This window comes from Rhipicephalus sanguineus, chromosome 9, assembly GCF_013339695.2.
Source record: "Rhipicephalus sanguineus isolate Rsan-2018 chromosome 9, BIME_Rsan_1.4, whole genome shotgun sequence".
Taxonomy (NCBI): domain Eukaryota; kingdom Metazoa; phylum Arthropoda; class Arachnida; order Ixodida; family Ixodidae; genus Rhipicephalus; species Rhipicephalus sanguineus.
In genome coordinates, this window is record NC_051184.2 from 73,502,380 (window position 1) to 73,519,834 (window position 17,455).

The 17,455-nt window shown below is 45.6% G+C and overlaps 1 protein-coding gene across 1 annotated transcript in view; it reads left to right on the forward strand.

Moving 5' to 3' along the window:
* LOC119405643 (sphingomyelin phosphodiesterase-like) overlaps positions 1-5,288 on the forward strand; it is a 44,148-nt gene extending 38,860 nt beyond the window's left edge. Inside the window, exon 8 of the mRNA XM_049419470.1 lies at positions 5,178-5,288. Coding sequence (XP_049275427.1) covers positions 5,178-5,273 — 96 coding nt within the window. The 3' untranslated portion in view covers positions 5,274-5,288. The remainder of the gene's footprint in view (positions 1-5,177) is intronic.
* Positions 5,289-17,455: the final 12,167 nt, after the last annotated feature.

A 17,455-nucleotide genomic window follows, 5' to 3' on the forward strand; every position in this document is an offset into this window, starting at 1 on the left:
CACCGTGCACTCTTTTTCCTCGTTTATGTTTGCTGTTTTCGTGGTTTGACTACATATGCGATGACCTTTGACGTTGTAACAGGATCCAATGAGTGTACGTGACTGTGGGAGTTATGTGCGGCAATTCTATAGCACATGACATGTCTGATCTCGACGTAGACGGCGTCCGCGCGCGCTGGGTGTTGTTCGGGCGCTCGTACTCAATGTACTTATCTGAGTATTTATGGACTGGTTACATTTGTAAAACATGCGGTCAGTAACCGCTCACGACGTGCCCCTGATTTCCGGAGGATGCGCTTAGGTGTTGGAATATGCCGGCGCAAAGCCGGACTGAAAGCAAATTCTGAAAGCAAGTTTTGAAGCGATTTCTCGGAAAAGAAGTGCTTTCATTCGTGCATAGGCAGTGCCTATTGCGAAACGATGTTCCCGCTGCATTTTACGTGAAAATTTGTTTTCGTTGTGAAATTATTTAAAACGAAACACACGCGTCAGATTTGCGCACATTAACAGCGCGTTAAACAAAGGGTAGTTTTAAATAGAAAGAATCAATGTGTGTGTGTGCTGGTTATTCCTAGAATTCCGGATCGCTTCTCGCGCCTCTTCACTCCACTTGACAGCCACACTCAGGGAAACGAAGGTGTCGCTATGGTCTGGCGCCTCACCTCTCGCGATGGGAAAATCAACAGCGGCGTTCGCCCTGTCAACGAGGCAGTCGGTCCTACATTTACTTTGATTGGACAACACGACGTAGGAAAAGAGGTGAGCGGCACCCTCGCAAAGGAGCCTAAACCAATTTCGTTTGTTGTTTAAAAGAGGCTTACATCATCTTGTGTTGCAAGTTTGTCGCCAAGTGACGTGTTACAAAAGCTACTATTTGCAAGTTGTATTTTACACGACAACGGCGAAAAACTTGGTTCCTTACCATGCCTGTTTGCATTTCTTGTTTTGTTATGAGGTTTCCTAATGTCTGTGTAATCTACTTATTGTGAATGGTTTTGCAAACTCTTACTACAACTGCGTTTGCTCATCACGTTCCACTTTTCAGATACAATTTTTCGTGGCTGCGCACGCTGAACAGTAGCGACAACATAGCAAGTCACAAGTCTGGTGCCTCCAGCCGTCATCACTTTTTGATTTATTCATAATCATAAGAAATAAATATGGAAGCATGATGCCGATTTCCGCTGTTTATTTTGCACCATATGACGCTATGCACGTCACATTCACACATTTTAGTTGGCTACACTCATACAAGCATGTAAGGAATACTTCAACTGCCTAATTGGAAATCACAGACCATCTTTTCGCGCTTTCTAGATTACTCTGCTGCAAAAGGTGTGTTCTTTTGACGAGTTTCATTAAAATAGTGCTAAAATTGAACTATTCATTTTTTTTTTGCAGTCGCTGAGCACAACGGTAAGTATTATTGGACTTGCTGAAAATGAATAGTTTACCGTTTCCAACAGCAGTCACGCAAAAGTAGAGCATGGGTCAACTGAGTAACTTAAAATAGTTGTGGAGTGGCTTGACGCTTCGGTGTGGGTCATTTGACCCCCGCGGAAGTGTTACCGGCAAGAGTCGTCTGACTCCCTCATAGGTGGTAATGCGATCCTTCCAATAAGAGTCTTTCCACTCTTCCTAGAGGGTCGGGGTACTCTCCTAGAGCGCGCCGACTCTGACCCACCAAGAGAGTCACCGTGCCTCTTAAATAGAGTCGTATACCTGGCAAGTCAGAACTCTCCGAATAGAGTCACACATACTGTTTCTTTCTCTTAGAGGGTAGGCAGCTACTCGCTGACTGCTTCAGATGAAATCGATTCCCACAATGCGTGGGATGTGCCGGAATTTTCTTGCTATTTTCATCTGTTGAATGCTGCTAAATGTCTCAAGCTCCTCATCCTTGTGGCTTATTCTCAGATAGTTTTAGGTTGTACCATTTGGGATCACTTCTTCTTGAAGGAAGATATCGGCGCCCAATATCTTCACTTCCGTTGGATTCCATTTTGAAGTATGCCGTCTTGGAGCGAAAGAAGGACATGATAGTGCATTGCGGAAAATCGTGAAGAAAAATGAAGGGGTAGGCAAGAATAGAAAAGTCGGCCTCATAGTCTGTCTATTTTAGCTTTGCGCTGGAATATTGTGTCCTACGGTAACTGTGAAGTTCAAGCACAACAGCAAAAAAGTTAGGTCACAAATTACACAGAAAATAGATGTAGCCACGTTGGTTGGTTTGGTGACGAGGTGTTGACGCAGCGCTGGTTGACTGGATCTGGCTCTGTTTGATTCAAATGGGCGCAGGATTTGCCTCTTTTTCCATTCGAAACTGATTTCGTGAGGGCACCTTACAATGAACAATCGCCATATTTTGGTTACAAATATTGTTAGTGCGTAGCACTTAAAATATTTGTAACCAAAATATGGCGATCAAATATGGTACTCAAATATGGTAATCAGATATGGTAAATATGTCAATAATGACGATCAAATATGGTAATCAAAATATTAAAATGAGACGGCTTGCCGTCTATATGTAGACCGCATGTGTCGTGATTACGCTCCGAATCAATTGGTCAATACAGGCCTAAAACCATGCTAGCAATGCTCAAAACCGGGTTAAAATAAACGAACAAGGTCTAAAATAATGTAACTAACAGAAATAACTAAGAAGTGATCACAATAATTAACTTCAAATCACTAGAATTAAACGCTTCGGACACATGCAGCTGACACCCGCGCCGCGCAAGAGAGTGCGCCACCGTCTCGCCAAGCGTGCGATTGCTCCTTCTACCGGCGCTTTTCCGACGCCTTCGTCGCTCCATCAGAAGGGGCAAGGCAAGCTGACGGAATTCACTGCAGGCGACACGTATCTGAACTGTCGTAACAAGCACGAAGTCGATAGAGCGCACCGAAAAGTAGCGCGCATGTCGAACACCGAGTTTGCGAATCTCCCGAACAAGATTTTACTCGTGCCGGGAAAACCCTACATGCTTACCTCAAACATTGGCGTCATCGAAGCTTTGGTAAACGGAGCGGTGGGAACTCTACGAACGGGAATCGCTGGGCGTCCGTGCTACGCGCTTGCTCAGGTTTCCCAGTAGTGGAACTGCATATAGCGCAGGATTGAGAACTTCGCCAACTGCTGCACATGAACGACATTAGCGCTGGACTTTCAAAGTGAAAGACGGCTGTGCTTTACGTTGCCGTGACATTTAGCCCAGCTTAGGTTTCTTGATTTTGCTTCCTTAGTAAAAAAATTGTCTACGTCTGAATGCTGCGCTGAATTCAGCTCCACAGTTGTGAAGCCTGGGGAAGGTTAGTTTAGAAATAGAATCGATAGAGCATTATTTTTTTGTCGTGTCGCCGCTATATATTACACAGCAAAACAATTAATTATATTCCATTTGCTAGTATGGGGATAAGCTTAACGGCTTAACGAAACAAAACGAATACGATTTAAATTCCTACTTGTTGAAGTATTCTTATAGTGGTAATGAATCAATTATTGAAAGAAGAAAGCTTTGGGTTGCACATTAATTCCATTATTCTAGTTTCTCGTTAGGATAAACATCTATATGTATGGTCTGAATGGAAATAATTATTGCGCTATTTCCTTTATGTGGTGTCATTTCTTTTATGTTTATTCATTAGCTAACACTCGACATATTTAAAAGTTCACACGAACAATTCTTGGCCAATCCCCCAGTGTGGGTACGAGGCACATGTGAAGGAACGTATTCATCAACACCGTCCAACCTTGAGGTTCACGAGCTATATCGCTCGATAAACTTGATTTAAACTAGTTTAACCGCGGCAAAGTGGTTAAACGTGGATAATTGCTGTATGAACAAATATATGCTCATATTATGAGCATCGTTATATGAACTAATATTATTAGCATAATATTTGGCTGGCAGTTACGGGGCACATTTTGTCCGCCGCGAATCAAAATTGTGGCTTGTTTGATTCTTGTCTACCAGAAGCGAACTATCTTTTTTATAACTTAGGTAGTGTGATATCTATATAGCGCAACGTCGTCGTTCCCGTCTTGTGCTGAAACCGATAAACAGATACCATTTGGTGTGTTATCAACGTCGTTATAAGAGTTGCTACTGGCACAGAGTTTCATAATGGCACACTAGAGGGAAATCTGGCGCTCGTGTCTATGGAAGCTGCAACGCATGGTGCTTCAGCCAGCACGGAAACAATGAGTAGTAGATTGATTCGCCTAACCTTCGTTCTTTCGGCTCCGTGTGGCTTCGTGTGGCCTGCAGCCGCTTTGACGCAAGACGAAGTTAAGCAATAGCTCAGCAATCCCACTTCACCACCTTGATGCTTTTAGGTTCACCATTTCAACCAGCTCAAGAGGTTCACTTCGAGGTTTTTTTTAAATAAACCCGAAAACACAACAATAAACCAAGCCACAAGTGCGTTTGAAGCCGCAAGCACGAAGACAAGGCAAATCCATGAATTACCCAGCATTTCCACGGTGGCTGAACGATCGCAGCGCCAGAGTTTCCTCTAGTCAACATTGTTAGGAACTCTATAGCTGCTGGCCGAGCTGAAAGAGTGCCAGGAATACTTGCTTCACCAACAGTATCGCGTTTGCCGTAGCTAGCACCCGGTTCAACTTCCATCATGAGTTTCAAAGGCGTGAAATTTATGTGGATGGTGGCCCGGTTGCATCCATCTTGGTTGCGTTTTATCGTAGCCGTACGAAGAGCGCGGTAGCAACATTGAATAAAGCACGGTCAAATTTTCGCTCAAATTTTCCAACCTTCGGGTAAATACCAGCGTTGTTAGTAGTCTCGCCGTCACTCAAGGCGGACACAATAACGATGTTGTGTGGCTGAACGTTGTTCACTATGCGAAGAACGTATGTTGTAAGGCTTCCGGGTAGAAGGGCTGGAACAGAGTGCCACTGTGCGAAGGCCAGCTTCCGCTGAGCGTGTCGGCAGCCCTGCGTTCCACGCGGGTTCTATTTCGGACATTGCCAAATTCTGCCATTAGCCAAATGGGATTGGCCCAGAGGGCCGCAACGGCCTCTCCGATTGGCTTAAAATGCCTCCATTCCAAAATCTGATAATATGGCGGGATTTCGTACTGGCGTTACTGGTACTAGCGGTATAATGGTGTTTTGGCCTGACAAAAGCGAGGTCGTCGCTTCTTTCTGTTACCAGGTTCCTGCGGCTGCCGCCTCCGGCGCTCCACGGTCAGGCTCCCAGGTCCCGTGGGCGTTCGCTGTTGTGACCGTTGCGACCCTTCGGCGTCAGTGATTCGTCCTTTTTTAAATAAATCGTTCCTGGTCACTGAAGCCTTAGTCTGTGCTAGTTAGACTAAAATCGAGAAAGATGCAAATAAAATAAGTAATAAAAAAATCTTAGGTTCGACTGAGAATCAAACCCAAGCCGTCTGTGTGGCAATTAGGTGTTCTACCACACAGCCACTCCATTGCTTGGAACTGCTCTGAAATTAACTTTAATGCGTCACAAACATACGAGTCCTGTGTACAGGTGTAACAGTACGAGATGTAATATCGCTGTAAAACGGGGCGCAAGCGTATATTGCCATCGGGCGTCACACCATGTGAAATGCATAACGAGTTGGTGGTTTTAAAACCGGCCACCCAATACAAAAGGCACACAGATTACTACGCGTATTCCCTGACGAACAGGTAGCGGGTGCATCGCGACTTCGAAAAAGTATCACGCGCATAATTGCTGCTGGTTTAAAGCATGCCAGCCATTACAAAGGGTATACACATTAGTGCGCGCATTCTCTTACACATACGTAGTGGGTACACTGTTGTCATAAAAGTGCTGTTGAATAGGGCGGAAACCTTAAACTTTACTATAGGTATGTCGAGTGTGTGCGTGTGTGAGACCGGGCGACTGAACATAATCGCAAGCGAAATGGAGCACGATGAGGATGGGGCCGGATATCGCTGTCGCGTTCAACTCTTAAGGCGAAGGTTAAGCGTCCCGCTATTTTTTAACATATACTACACTATGTCGTACTATACTATACTGTACATGGATATTAGGGGCCGCCCGTTTCAGCTTCTCTTCCTAACCATTTGTACTGAGTACTTGGGTGGTGATGGAGTGCGTGCCGATTCATGATGATGATAATTTTCTATCTACGATACATGGCCGACCTCGATCATCACAGCTCTGCTTAAAAATATAAGATTTCGTGAGTGGACGTAAGCTTACCTTTTTTTTTGAACAAAAATGCGCGCACAACCAATTTTACTCCAACTCAACGAATCATTCTGACACACATAAATACACAAAGCCTACCAAAGGTTTACTTTTTAAGTTGAATATGCATCCGCGACAAGTGTTACTGAAATTCCACGAAACATTCAGAAATGGAATGTTGCAGGATCTCCAAAGGCTGATGGTATTGAAACATTCCGTATGCATTCCAATAGTTTCGTACCTCGTCCGCGATATTTTTACGGAATCATAACAAAATTTGTATGGAATCTGCATATGCTCCGTGTAAAATTGTACGGAAATCGCGCAGACGTTCGCCGCGATGGTGTAGCTTACGGTGCTCGGCTGCTGACCTGAAGGTCGCGGGTTCGATCCCGACCGCGGCGGCCGCGTTTCGATGGAGGTGAAATGCTAGAGGCCCGTGTACTGCGCGATGCCAGTGCACGTTAAAGAACCCCAGGTGGTCGAAATTTCCGGAGCCCTCCACTACGGCGAGCCTCCTAATCACATCCTGGTTTTGGCGCATAAACCCCAGATATTATTATCATAATTATTATTGAAATCCCGCAGACTTACGGGAATGGCATGCGCAACGCATTAGCATGCCATTGTGCCGTTTGTAATCACGGCAGGGGAATGTTGACGATAGCCCAGCGTAGCTCTGTCGATTTTAATAAATCTTCCCTACTCCACACGCTTTTGTACACTGACAATGTACACTGCTGTTGGAACCATGAAAATATGCTCACATATTAGCAGAAAATACTCCAAATAAAGGACGCCCACTTATGGAAGAGGGTTTCAAGGGAGGAATAATTTAGGCTACTCGGCGGCTCTTCATAGTTTCTTATCGCGCTAAAGACGATAAGGCGACTGCGCTGGACGAAACCAACAGATGGAGTATGTTATCGTCACGTCTGTGTCCCAGTTCTGTTCTTTAGCGCAAGAAGAAAATATATGAATGTCGGAGAGAACTTTGCAAGCAAACAACTGCAATCTTGCAATAACCCAAGCAATGGAACTGTAATGCGGAACCAACTACTGCATCGGCGTATAAGATACAAATGGCATGACTGATGCAGCGCAAACGCATAGAACGAAAAAAAAAAGCAGACTGCACAGGACGATCGCTGTGCTACTCAGCGCTCCTCGCGATAATTGCCACACTCTTCGAAACTGGATAGCGCGAAATAGACCAGGACATACGAAGGAACACAGATGCACAGGACAGGCGCCTGTCCTGTGCACCTGTGTTCCTTCGTATGTCCTGGTCTATTTCGCGCTATCCAGTTTTGAAGATTATGAACCAACTAGCCCAGCAATGCATTCTGTTATTCTATTAAATTGCCATACTAATGGCAACGTTGGCATCGGGCACATTTATTATGCAAGTATATTGTGTGTGTATCTCAAATACTTGGCGTTTTGATATCTTGTATTGTATCTCGATACATATAGGCAGTGTCTTTGCCCACCTGAATGTTTCCGAATTTTTTTTACCTGCGGAGCAGTTTAAGGTACCGCCATGTCGTCGTCTCATGTGTCCAGTTGCCGTCACGCTGGTGCCATTTTTGGCACGTATAAGATGAGCAGGATGCGCGTTTGGAACGGGAGCGCTTGCTTGCCCGTGAACGCTATCGCCGAATAGCTAATTCGTCTGACCGAGCCAGCGAAGCGATAGCGGAACGTCAGGGTCGGCAGTTAAACACAGATGTACGGAAGAGAGAAGCGGATGCGAAACGCCAGCGCCGGGAGTTCGACTCACCGTTGTCGGAGCAGCAAAGAGTGGAAAAACAGTAGGAAGGTGACAACAGAACAGAAAATTGATAATCGCAAAAAAGAAAGAGACAATCACAAGACAAGAACATAAAAAAATGTAAAATTTCGCATAATCACCCGATAAGAGCAGAAAAGAGAAGATGAACACAACAAAAGGAACACAAAAGAACAGAAAAGGGCAGATAAACACAAGATAAAAAAACACAAGGGAAACACAGGTGAGTCAATGCTCCGCAGTTCATACAGCTTTCACTTGGGGTGGAACTGGGTCTCATTTTTTTTAAAATTTACATTTCAGAGATGGCAGGTCAACTCTTGTTTCTGCATTTGTGAGTGTCTGCGTTTGTGAGAGGGAGAGAACAAGGTAAGAGAGAGAATTCAACGGGCGGTGTAAGCATTCCGACCGAGTCCGGCTCCACAAATTCGGCGATACTACCTTAACTGCTGCCTCCCAAAAACACTAATCATAAGGGATGAATACAGATAATAATAATAATAGCTGGGTTTTACGTGCCAAAACCAGGATATGAACATGAGGCGCGCCGAAGTGGAGGGCTCCGGAAATTTCGACCATCCGGTGTTCTTTTAACGTCCACTGACATCGCACAGTACACGGGCCTCTAGCATTTTGCCTCCATCGAAATGCGGCCGCCGGTGCCGGGATCGAAGCCGCGACGTTCGGTTGAGCAGCCGAGCGTAAAAACCACTGTACCACCGAGGCGGACGATAAGTACAAATAAATGCGATGCTGGATAGTTTTTCTATCTCTTGTTGTCTTGAGGTGCGGCTTTCAATAAGCAACATTGGAAAGAACGCAGCCTAACGAAAACAACAACAACAACAAAAAAACAAGTGGCGTGGTCAACAGATATGCGTTGCGCCGAAGCTTATTTAAGCGTTTATGAAGTTTGTGATATGTAGAAAAGACAAAACTGAAGAAAAGGTAAGATATTGTGGAACGCTGTAACTTTCTCGCTTTTGAGCGTTCGTATGACTCGCTTCACAAGGGGGCATAGCGCTGACACACACGGACGAGGAAGAGACAGCAGGACAGGCGCTGCAGGTGTTGTGTCTTCCTCGTCCGTGTGTGTTAGCGCTATGCCCCATTCTGAAGCATATAACCAACTAACCCAGAAAGCCACGTGTGACTCGCGTTCGTTTTACAATTTATGCAGTTCGTGCAAGGCAGCACAGCGTTGTGGCTTAGTCCTTTGCTATGCAGCGTACACAGAGCTCAGCTACCGGCTTCATAATAATAATTGATCGGGCTTTACGTGTCAAAACCGCAATATGATTAGGAGGCACGCCGTACAGGCACTCCAGGTTGATATAGAGCATCCGGGGTTGTTGAACGCCCACCGACATGTAAGTACACGGGCGCTCATTGCATTTCGCCCCCGTCGAAACGTGGCCGCCGGGGCCGGGAGCCGAACCCGCGCCCTCGAGCTACCGGCTTCTTAGACCGCATGTTGTGGGAAGCGGAACACAATGTTTTCGTACTTTGGCGCTAGTCATTGGGTGTACGCCGAGCTTAAGGGCATTGACGGGACGAGAAAGCTTTCCCGTGGGAATGCGCCACACCGAGATTATCTTTCGCCGCAATCACCTGCACGATAACGAATCGTTCCATATCTGGAATAACGCGCTGGAAGAGATACTAGTTTGGAGGCCCGGGAAAGCTGCTGACTCGTAGCAGCTAATGGGTGCAGCGTAAAAGGTGACAATTGCGTATAACGAGACCTAGGTAAATGCAATACCTGTCGGAAAACACGAAAACAAGATGGCGATAATACTGGCGCTCCCTGCTGTAGATGCCATGAAGATTGTACTTCCTGGCCGCCACGGATATGTCTGTCGGGATAGGCTATTCGCAATCATTTTTTTTTTACAATGTGCAAAACAGAGGTATCAGTGACCGCCAGTTCAATATTACGAACCGTGTGATTCGCGGTCTTTCGCGCGTTGTTATGACCATCGCGCGCTGTCGATGACCACCGACGAAGTTACGTGGAATACAGGCTACTACTACTACTACTACTACTACTACTACTAGCCCGGTGACAGTGGTTGGGTCTGGACTCCGATACGCCAACTTGGTCTCAGCATAGGTCAGCAAACTCACTCATGAGTCGACTTACTCAGACTCATATTGGGCCGTGAGTCTAAGTGAGTCCGGGTGAGTAATAATTTGGTGAGTTTGATTCCGAGTGAGCCCGGCTGAGGAAAATTTTAGTGAGTCTCAGTCCGAATGAGTCCGGTTGAGAAAACTATTGGTGAATCTGTGTACGAGAGAACCCTAAGCGCCAAATATATCTCTTGAGTGAGTCTGAGTGAGCTCCACCTGGTATTGCCGACCTATGGTCCTATCTACTCATGTTCAGCATTACTATCAGCCTTATATAGGCTGAAGTTTATATTCGAGTCTATTCACATATATCTAAACGTCCTAGCGTTTACGTGTCATCTCAATATTTATTGATCAAAGGCGTGTGTTGGGGTGGGGGTGGGAGGCGCCATGACTTCCCCCCGCAAACTCTTCTACGGGAAGTTCATGATAGAAATATTTCGTGTGAGTCGCATATTTCATAAAAATGTCCTTGCTGGATTGAAACCACTGATAACTCGTATGTGACGATACAGATGAAATGAAGTATCTTAGAGCATAGATTATGTCAGATATTGGCATTAAAGAGCATTGACACCGTGATCAAAACAGTTAATTTTACGCTAACGGACTCATGAGTCGACTCACTCAGGCTCACTCAGACTCAGGTCAGGCCGTGAGTCTGAGTCTGAGTGAGTACGGCTGAGTAATGTGCTAGTGAGTTTGAGTCCGAGTGAGTCCGGCTGAGAAAAATTTTGGTGAGTATGAGTCCGAGTGAACCCTCAGAGCAAAACATATTTCTTGAGTGAGTCTGAGTGAGCTCCAATTTTTTTGCCGACCTTTGGGTCTCAGTGAAAAACTTCTTGCGCTGTACCTCAGGCTGTGCTTCGACGCTTTGGCGCTCGACACTACGAGGTCATCCCCGACGGCATTACGGACTTTCAGCGTCGCCGCGCACATCCCGAGTTCGTCCATGTAGCGCACCTTAAGCCATCTTTTCTTTCGCGCGCGAGCGAACTTGGGAAACTTTATTTTTCACTTGATTCTTGTATTTTTCGTATGGGGACTTATTTTCGTTGCTTTCAGGTTCCTTTTGCAGCATAGGGACGATGCTTCTTGAGAGAGGTACATTGACACGCGTGCTCGTCTTTCTGTTGATGACGATTTTGTATCACAAACTAAACTGTTGCTGTGCGAAGGCCACGTCAGAATGAATAGGGAACCTTCGCGACGGTTTTGGAATGCTCTGATAAGATTACGAGCACGAAGCGGACAGTTGATTTTATTTTCGAACATACGCGAGGACCAGCGATAGTGCTGGAATGGGCGTTGCCAGATAGATAAATGCCGACGCGTTCAACGTGCTGATCAGATTATCGAGGACCGACGATTGTTGTCGCCGCTGCTGTTGCGGTGCAAGTGCGGCTTCTTTTTCTAGGCACACGTTCAGCCAATAAAGAGTCATCTTTACTGGCTTGACTTCGCATTCTTCAATGTCGCAATCGAGTGGCAATATAATGGAACTGATAATTTATTGAGGGACAGTAATTGTACAATGTTTAATGTACGCTAAACGTGTTTTAGCTCTCCTTTCATGCTCATGTTAAACATTTTCAGTTGCATTGTTGCTCAGTGTTGCTGTGCCGGCTCCATTACCGAGAAGTTCCTTTGCGTAACATTTTTGTATTGAAATGAACCAATAAATGCGCGAATAAATGCAATTGAATCACTCAAATCTGGACTTCACATATTTAAAGGTAAGGAATGCCGTACGAGGTGTTTTTACATTCAGTTTTATTTAGCGCTGTCGCTTTCTACGACGAAGTATAAACCTAGATCCTCCTAGCTGTATATAGGTAGGAGGCACCAAATTTCGTCCTTCCTATGTACCCAAAACCTCCTAGCGCCTCTGTGCTACAGAATGTTGGCAAGCCTCAATACTCACCACCAGTCCACAAAGATGAAGAAGTCGTCCGCGTGCAAAAATGTATGAACCGCTGAAATTTGGTAAGTCCCACTACTCACTACTGGTCCACTAAAAATGAAGAAGGGAACACAAGGGTGGCAAAACCATTTAGGATTTCTGTACGGTCGTAACCGATAACTGAGTGAGTGAGTGGATAAACTTTATTAAAAGTCCGGGCGAGGTGGGTGGAAGAGGGGATTAACCCATGTCCCGTCCCACTCTCCGTCGATGATGATGGCGTCAGGTGACGGCTCGAAGCCCTTGGACGCGGGTGGCATCCTCGGCTTGCTGGACTGAGAAATACTTTAAAGGACCCCTGACAGCGAAATTTTTGTTGGTGACTTTTTTGCTGTAATTTGTAGCTTTGTGTCTGGTAATCTCTAAATTAAATCGTAAATGCTCTAGCGTATCGTACAACTAATTCTAGCGTAGTTAATTGTGACCATTTTAGCATCACTTCAAAACGCCCGCCTAAAAACCACAAGAAACCGGCGCCCCATGCGGGGGAGCGTCAAAGACCACGTGCACTCAAGCTGTGGTGACGTTGACAGCGCGGTTTTCAAATCGGTGCCCCGCGCGCGGTAGAAATTGAAAGTATGTGGGTGCCTCGGTATGGGTTAAACCTGTTAAGCGCGTGTCCCCTCACGAAAACTACCTCGAAAGCAGCCCGACAACAGAGCCAGAGGGGTGCGGAACAATAGGCCTCGCCGGGTGCCAGTCGTCGTATTGTGCACGTGCGCCCCGCAAACCTTCTGTGACGTCCACAATACTTGCTTTACTCGTGGAACGTCACACGGGGCCTCTATCTACGTCGTACCAGGATGTCGCAAGGTGCAGCCAACTCAAGTGAGCACTCACGCTTACTTTAAAACCAAATTAAGATATCTTAAAGGCAACGTTCGTCACTAATAATCGGTCAGATGTGCCCCCGTATACAGGAAAGTCAAACAACACAAAGATCTCGAGGTTTCAGTTTTGGTGTCAGGGGTCCTTTAATAAACCGCCGAGATTAACTTAGTGATAAAAACTGGGGCTGCCCGTTTCAGCTGCGCTGGTTAACCATGTGTACGGAGGGCTTGCGCGGTTAATTTTTTAAACAGCTCCGTTGACAGAACTCTTGGGGTATAGCTGCGCCCAGCGTAAAGGTCGGAAAGAACAGCGGCGTGAGTTTACAAAGGAAACACAAAACTTCTTAGCCATGACATTGTTTGCCTTTACTGTATGCTCGCTTCGTTCGCTGTCCGGCGTGCGAGGGTGACCAATATCTAAAGCACGTGTTGTGTGGTCCCCGATAGGAGTCAAGATTGTCGATCTGGAGGGTGTGAGATGTCGGGGGGGGGGGGGGGGAAGCCCAAAAGCCGCTGTCCAATGACGTTCGAAGGATCCAGACGAGCCCGCGAGCGCACGTGGTCAAGAGTACACAACTATGGGCGATCGTCCGAGGGGTGACAGCGCTGACGTCAATAGCAATGCGGGCTATAAGGCGGGGAGAGGAGATACCGATCCGGGGCGTCCGTCTTCCCGCCAGCAGTGCAAGGATCCACACCGGACAGGGTAGTCGGCGCAGCGAGTTATGGTGAGTTTCGAGATGATGACGTGGGCGTTTCAGCATCGGTTGCCGCGGTGGCCCAGTGGTTACGGTGCTCGGCTGCTGATCCGAAAGTAGCGGGTTCGACCCCTGTTGCGGCAATCGCATTTCGACGGAGACAAGGTGCTAGAGGCTCGTATATGTGGGATGTCAGTGCTCGTTGAAAAACATCACGTGGTCTACATTATCCGGAACCCTGGTCCGCAGCGTCTCCCATCGTCCGAGTCTCCTTGGAACGTTAAACATCATAAACTAACCTAAATGCACACGGAAGAAAGGGAGTCTTTTTGAGGGGCTCGTTTTGTTTTGTTAGACATGAGCGAATGAATACAACAGTCAGTTAGGGCAAGGAAAGTGTAGGGGACATTTGTGGTTTTTTTTAAACTGAACCCACAGCCTTCGAAATACGTACAGGTGAACCGGAGGCATAGCGAGATACATTTTTTTGCGAGATACAAATGTAAAATTACGTGGATAGGTGGGGGGGGGGGGGGGGGCTCAACCACCCCTCCCTTTACGACTCACCGACCTGGCTACGCAACTGTTTCCAACCAATTGTAATGCTGAGCTTTAGCGCTGATAGCGGTCAAGACATCGGCGGAGGGACATTGTGGCGCGTTTCACCAAAATTAGGCATATTCGGCGGTGTGTGTTAGGGTGTCTGTACTGTTGCGAAATGGCTGCTCTGTGTACACTGATGTAAAAAGGCAAACGAACCAAGAACGATAACAAAGGTTATCTAGTTTAGTTTAAAAAAAAAAAAACAAGAGAAGAACGCAGAAATAATTTACAACCGACTGCTCTAACAAATATCAAAGCAAATAATAACGATGCATTTGTGAGTCGGGCTTTGTAGTTATATGTAGCAGCCTTTCTTGGTACGGGAAGACGACAGTCTACAGAAATCGCAAACCTACCCAGCCGTAAAAAAAGTCGTAACGCCTCACGTCTTTTTACAACCAATCATGCAGAACACGTACCCACAACAACAGCGATGGTTATCCAAATTGCCTCATGCCTTACGTCACACCTCGTGCTGCACTAACGTGGTTGTGTGAAGGTCTGTCTCCTAATATGACATACATACTCACTTTGCATAAAGATTGAAGAGGAGAGCAGAAGTAACTAAACAAAACTGAACGCTTCTGTTCCACAGTTATTTACACACGGATAACACGTTTCAAGGACGGCTTGATTAACTCTCTGGTTAATCTTCGTTCAAAGTACTCCTCGCTCACTGCAGTAAGTATCTTATACAGTACTGTGGCTCGACCACGGGAACGTAGCTGCAGCTATAAGAAGCGAATTATTATGCGCTCAGCCACTTCATGTCGCCTATAGCGCCGATATAACCTGTTTGATTGCAGCTGAATAAGCAATCATTTTTGATTGCTTATTGTACGAAAACTACACCGGCCGATTTCCTGCCTAATAGCTGGTCGGACAGCTTTGCTAGGCTACTTGAGGAGCGTCACGTCCGGTTGACGCATGAAGATTACGCACGCGGCGTATCCTCTGTAAGAGACAACTCCAACGACCTCCATTTTTTTCCTCGCGAATGGATTTCAGTTGCACGGAAGACAACCAATACTATTAGTGTTGAAACTAACTGGTCCACACTGGAGCACAGTGGAGCACGCACTATCGCGGTCAAATAAAGCGCGAACAGAATGGTTCGAACACGAACGTAACAAATGCTGTAGTTTCATGATAGATTTTGTGTATGAGCGCAAATAGCAGAACACATGGCATAATCAAGGACATAGGCAAGTTCTCTACCTCAGGTTTACTTATTATTTTTTACTATTATACCCTCGAGACCTGGAGGGCGCTGCAGATAGGGTGGGTGCGACATAAGGACGATACAAAACAATATGAGTCGTTAACTAACAGTCATTAAAATATTAGTTTGCAACTACACCAAAAAGTGTTCGGTTACTGCCGCCTCGAACAACGCTTTGTCCTCAGTGACGGCTACAAAGGGAGGAAGGTGATTCCGCTCTCTCCGCAAGTTCGGAAAAAAAAATCTAAAATTAAGATAAGTGCGAAAGAAAGGGGTGGCTACTTTGTTTCAGCAGTCAACAAGTGATGAAATGAAATGTGAGCAGGTTCCGAGATAAATTCTTTTCGAAGTATCTGAGTGTGGAAGAAAATTTTATGAAAAGAGCGAGAGCCGGGAAATTCTTCTCATTACCAACTCTCGCACCGAAAGGGTGGACTTCATCAAAATGACACTGGCGGTACGAGCATAAATGTTGGATGTAAATTGATGTGAACGGTTCTGCAGTGGTTCTAGAGTATCAATTAACGATGATTAAACTGGTTTCCATACGGCAGTAATGTACTCGAGGATTAGACTGATTAACATGCGATATACCTGTAGTTTAAAACGTGCTGGCGCTTGGCGAACTTTCTTTTTTTGCGAAGGTAGCGAAGCGATTAGCGTCTTTAATGACACAGGTAGCGTAAAAATGCTGTTATAAATGATTGAATATGTCAAGGCCACTGTATTCGCAAATACCAACCAGCTCTAATTTCGTTTCATTCAGTAGAGCGGTTAAAAAATTTAGAAGCGATACAAAAACGCGAGATGGTCGTACTTTTAAGTTTAGTTGCGTTAACGTTCAATATAACCGCGTACTTCAGCAGTCATAGACACGATTAATGCAGGCTGTAAGAAGGTAGTCGTTGTTTACGTTAGTGATACTACGGTACAAGGCATAATCATCTGCGAGCCGTTTTTAGGATGATTTAATGCCACTCAAGGGGTCGTTAGTATAGACTGGAAAGAGACCTAGGACTGAGTGTTGCGGAACGCCATATTTAAAAGCGCAGGTATGTGAGGAACAATCGTGCGCTGTGACGTACTGAGTGGGTGTAATCAGAAAGCGTTTTACACATTTAAGAATATGGCGGTCGACGGTGAGTGTGCTGAGCTTAAATAGTAGCGGTTAGTGGCACGCATTGTCAAAGGATTTTGCGAAACCTATAAACGTGCAATCACTCGGCATTCCAGTACCTGCTGTTAAGATACTGTGTGCACATGTTATGTGCTTGTAAGGCCAATTTTGATGCGGCTTGAGTTCATTTGATTAAGACGAACTAATGCATAATAGACTGTAGCTGAATTTCGCATGAGCATTATTTACAAAAGCCGTGTTGGAACCCTCTGAATAATCTGCTAGATTCAAGAACTTTTATAAGGGTTTACAATTATGCAATTATAAGGGTTTACATTTTTAAATGTAATTATAAGGGTTATAAGGGTTATAATTTTAAGTGTTTAAAATTTTACAAACATCTTGCAGGAGATACGTGTTAAGGAAATCGGTTGGTAGTTTAGGGCAGAGTTTTTGTTTCCGTATTTAAAGGCGGGAATGACCTTTCCCGCATTTCAACCAAGCGGTAAAGTGGAGGCAGGTCTATGTTTCCGGATTAGGTTGATAACTTGTTAGAACTCATTCATGAGATGAACAATTCGTGAAGACGGGTTACAACTGGAGCCAATGTTTAGACAAGCGGACTTGTCTTCTTCGGTCGCAGCCTTGAAGAAGACAAGTTCGCTTGCCGAAACATCGGCTCCAGTGGCAACCCGTGTTCACGAATTGTTCATCTCTTCATGCTTCCACCTTCCCTTGAACTTGTGCCTTTTTTCATTCACGAGGCGAACCGTTAGAAAGAACTCGCTGTCGCGCAGCTGCGGTACCGAAGTTCACATGAACAGGAAAAAAACAATTTAGAGCTATCCAACACTGTGGAAGTGGGCAACCAGAGAATCTGTGTGCCGTGGCACGGTGGTA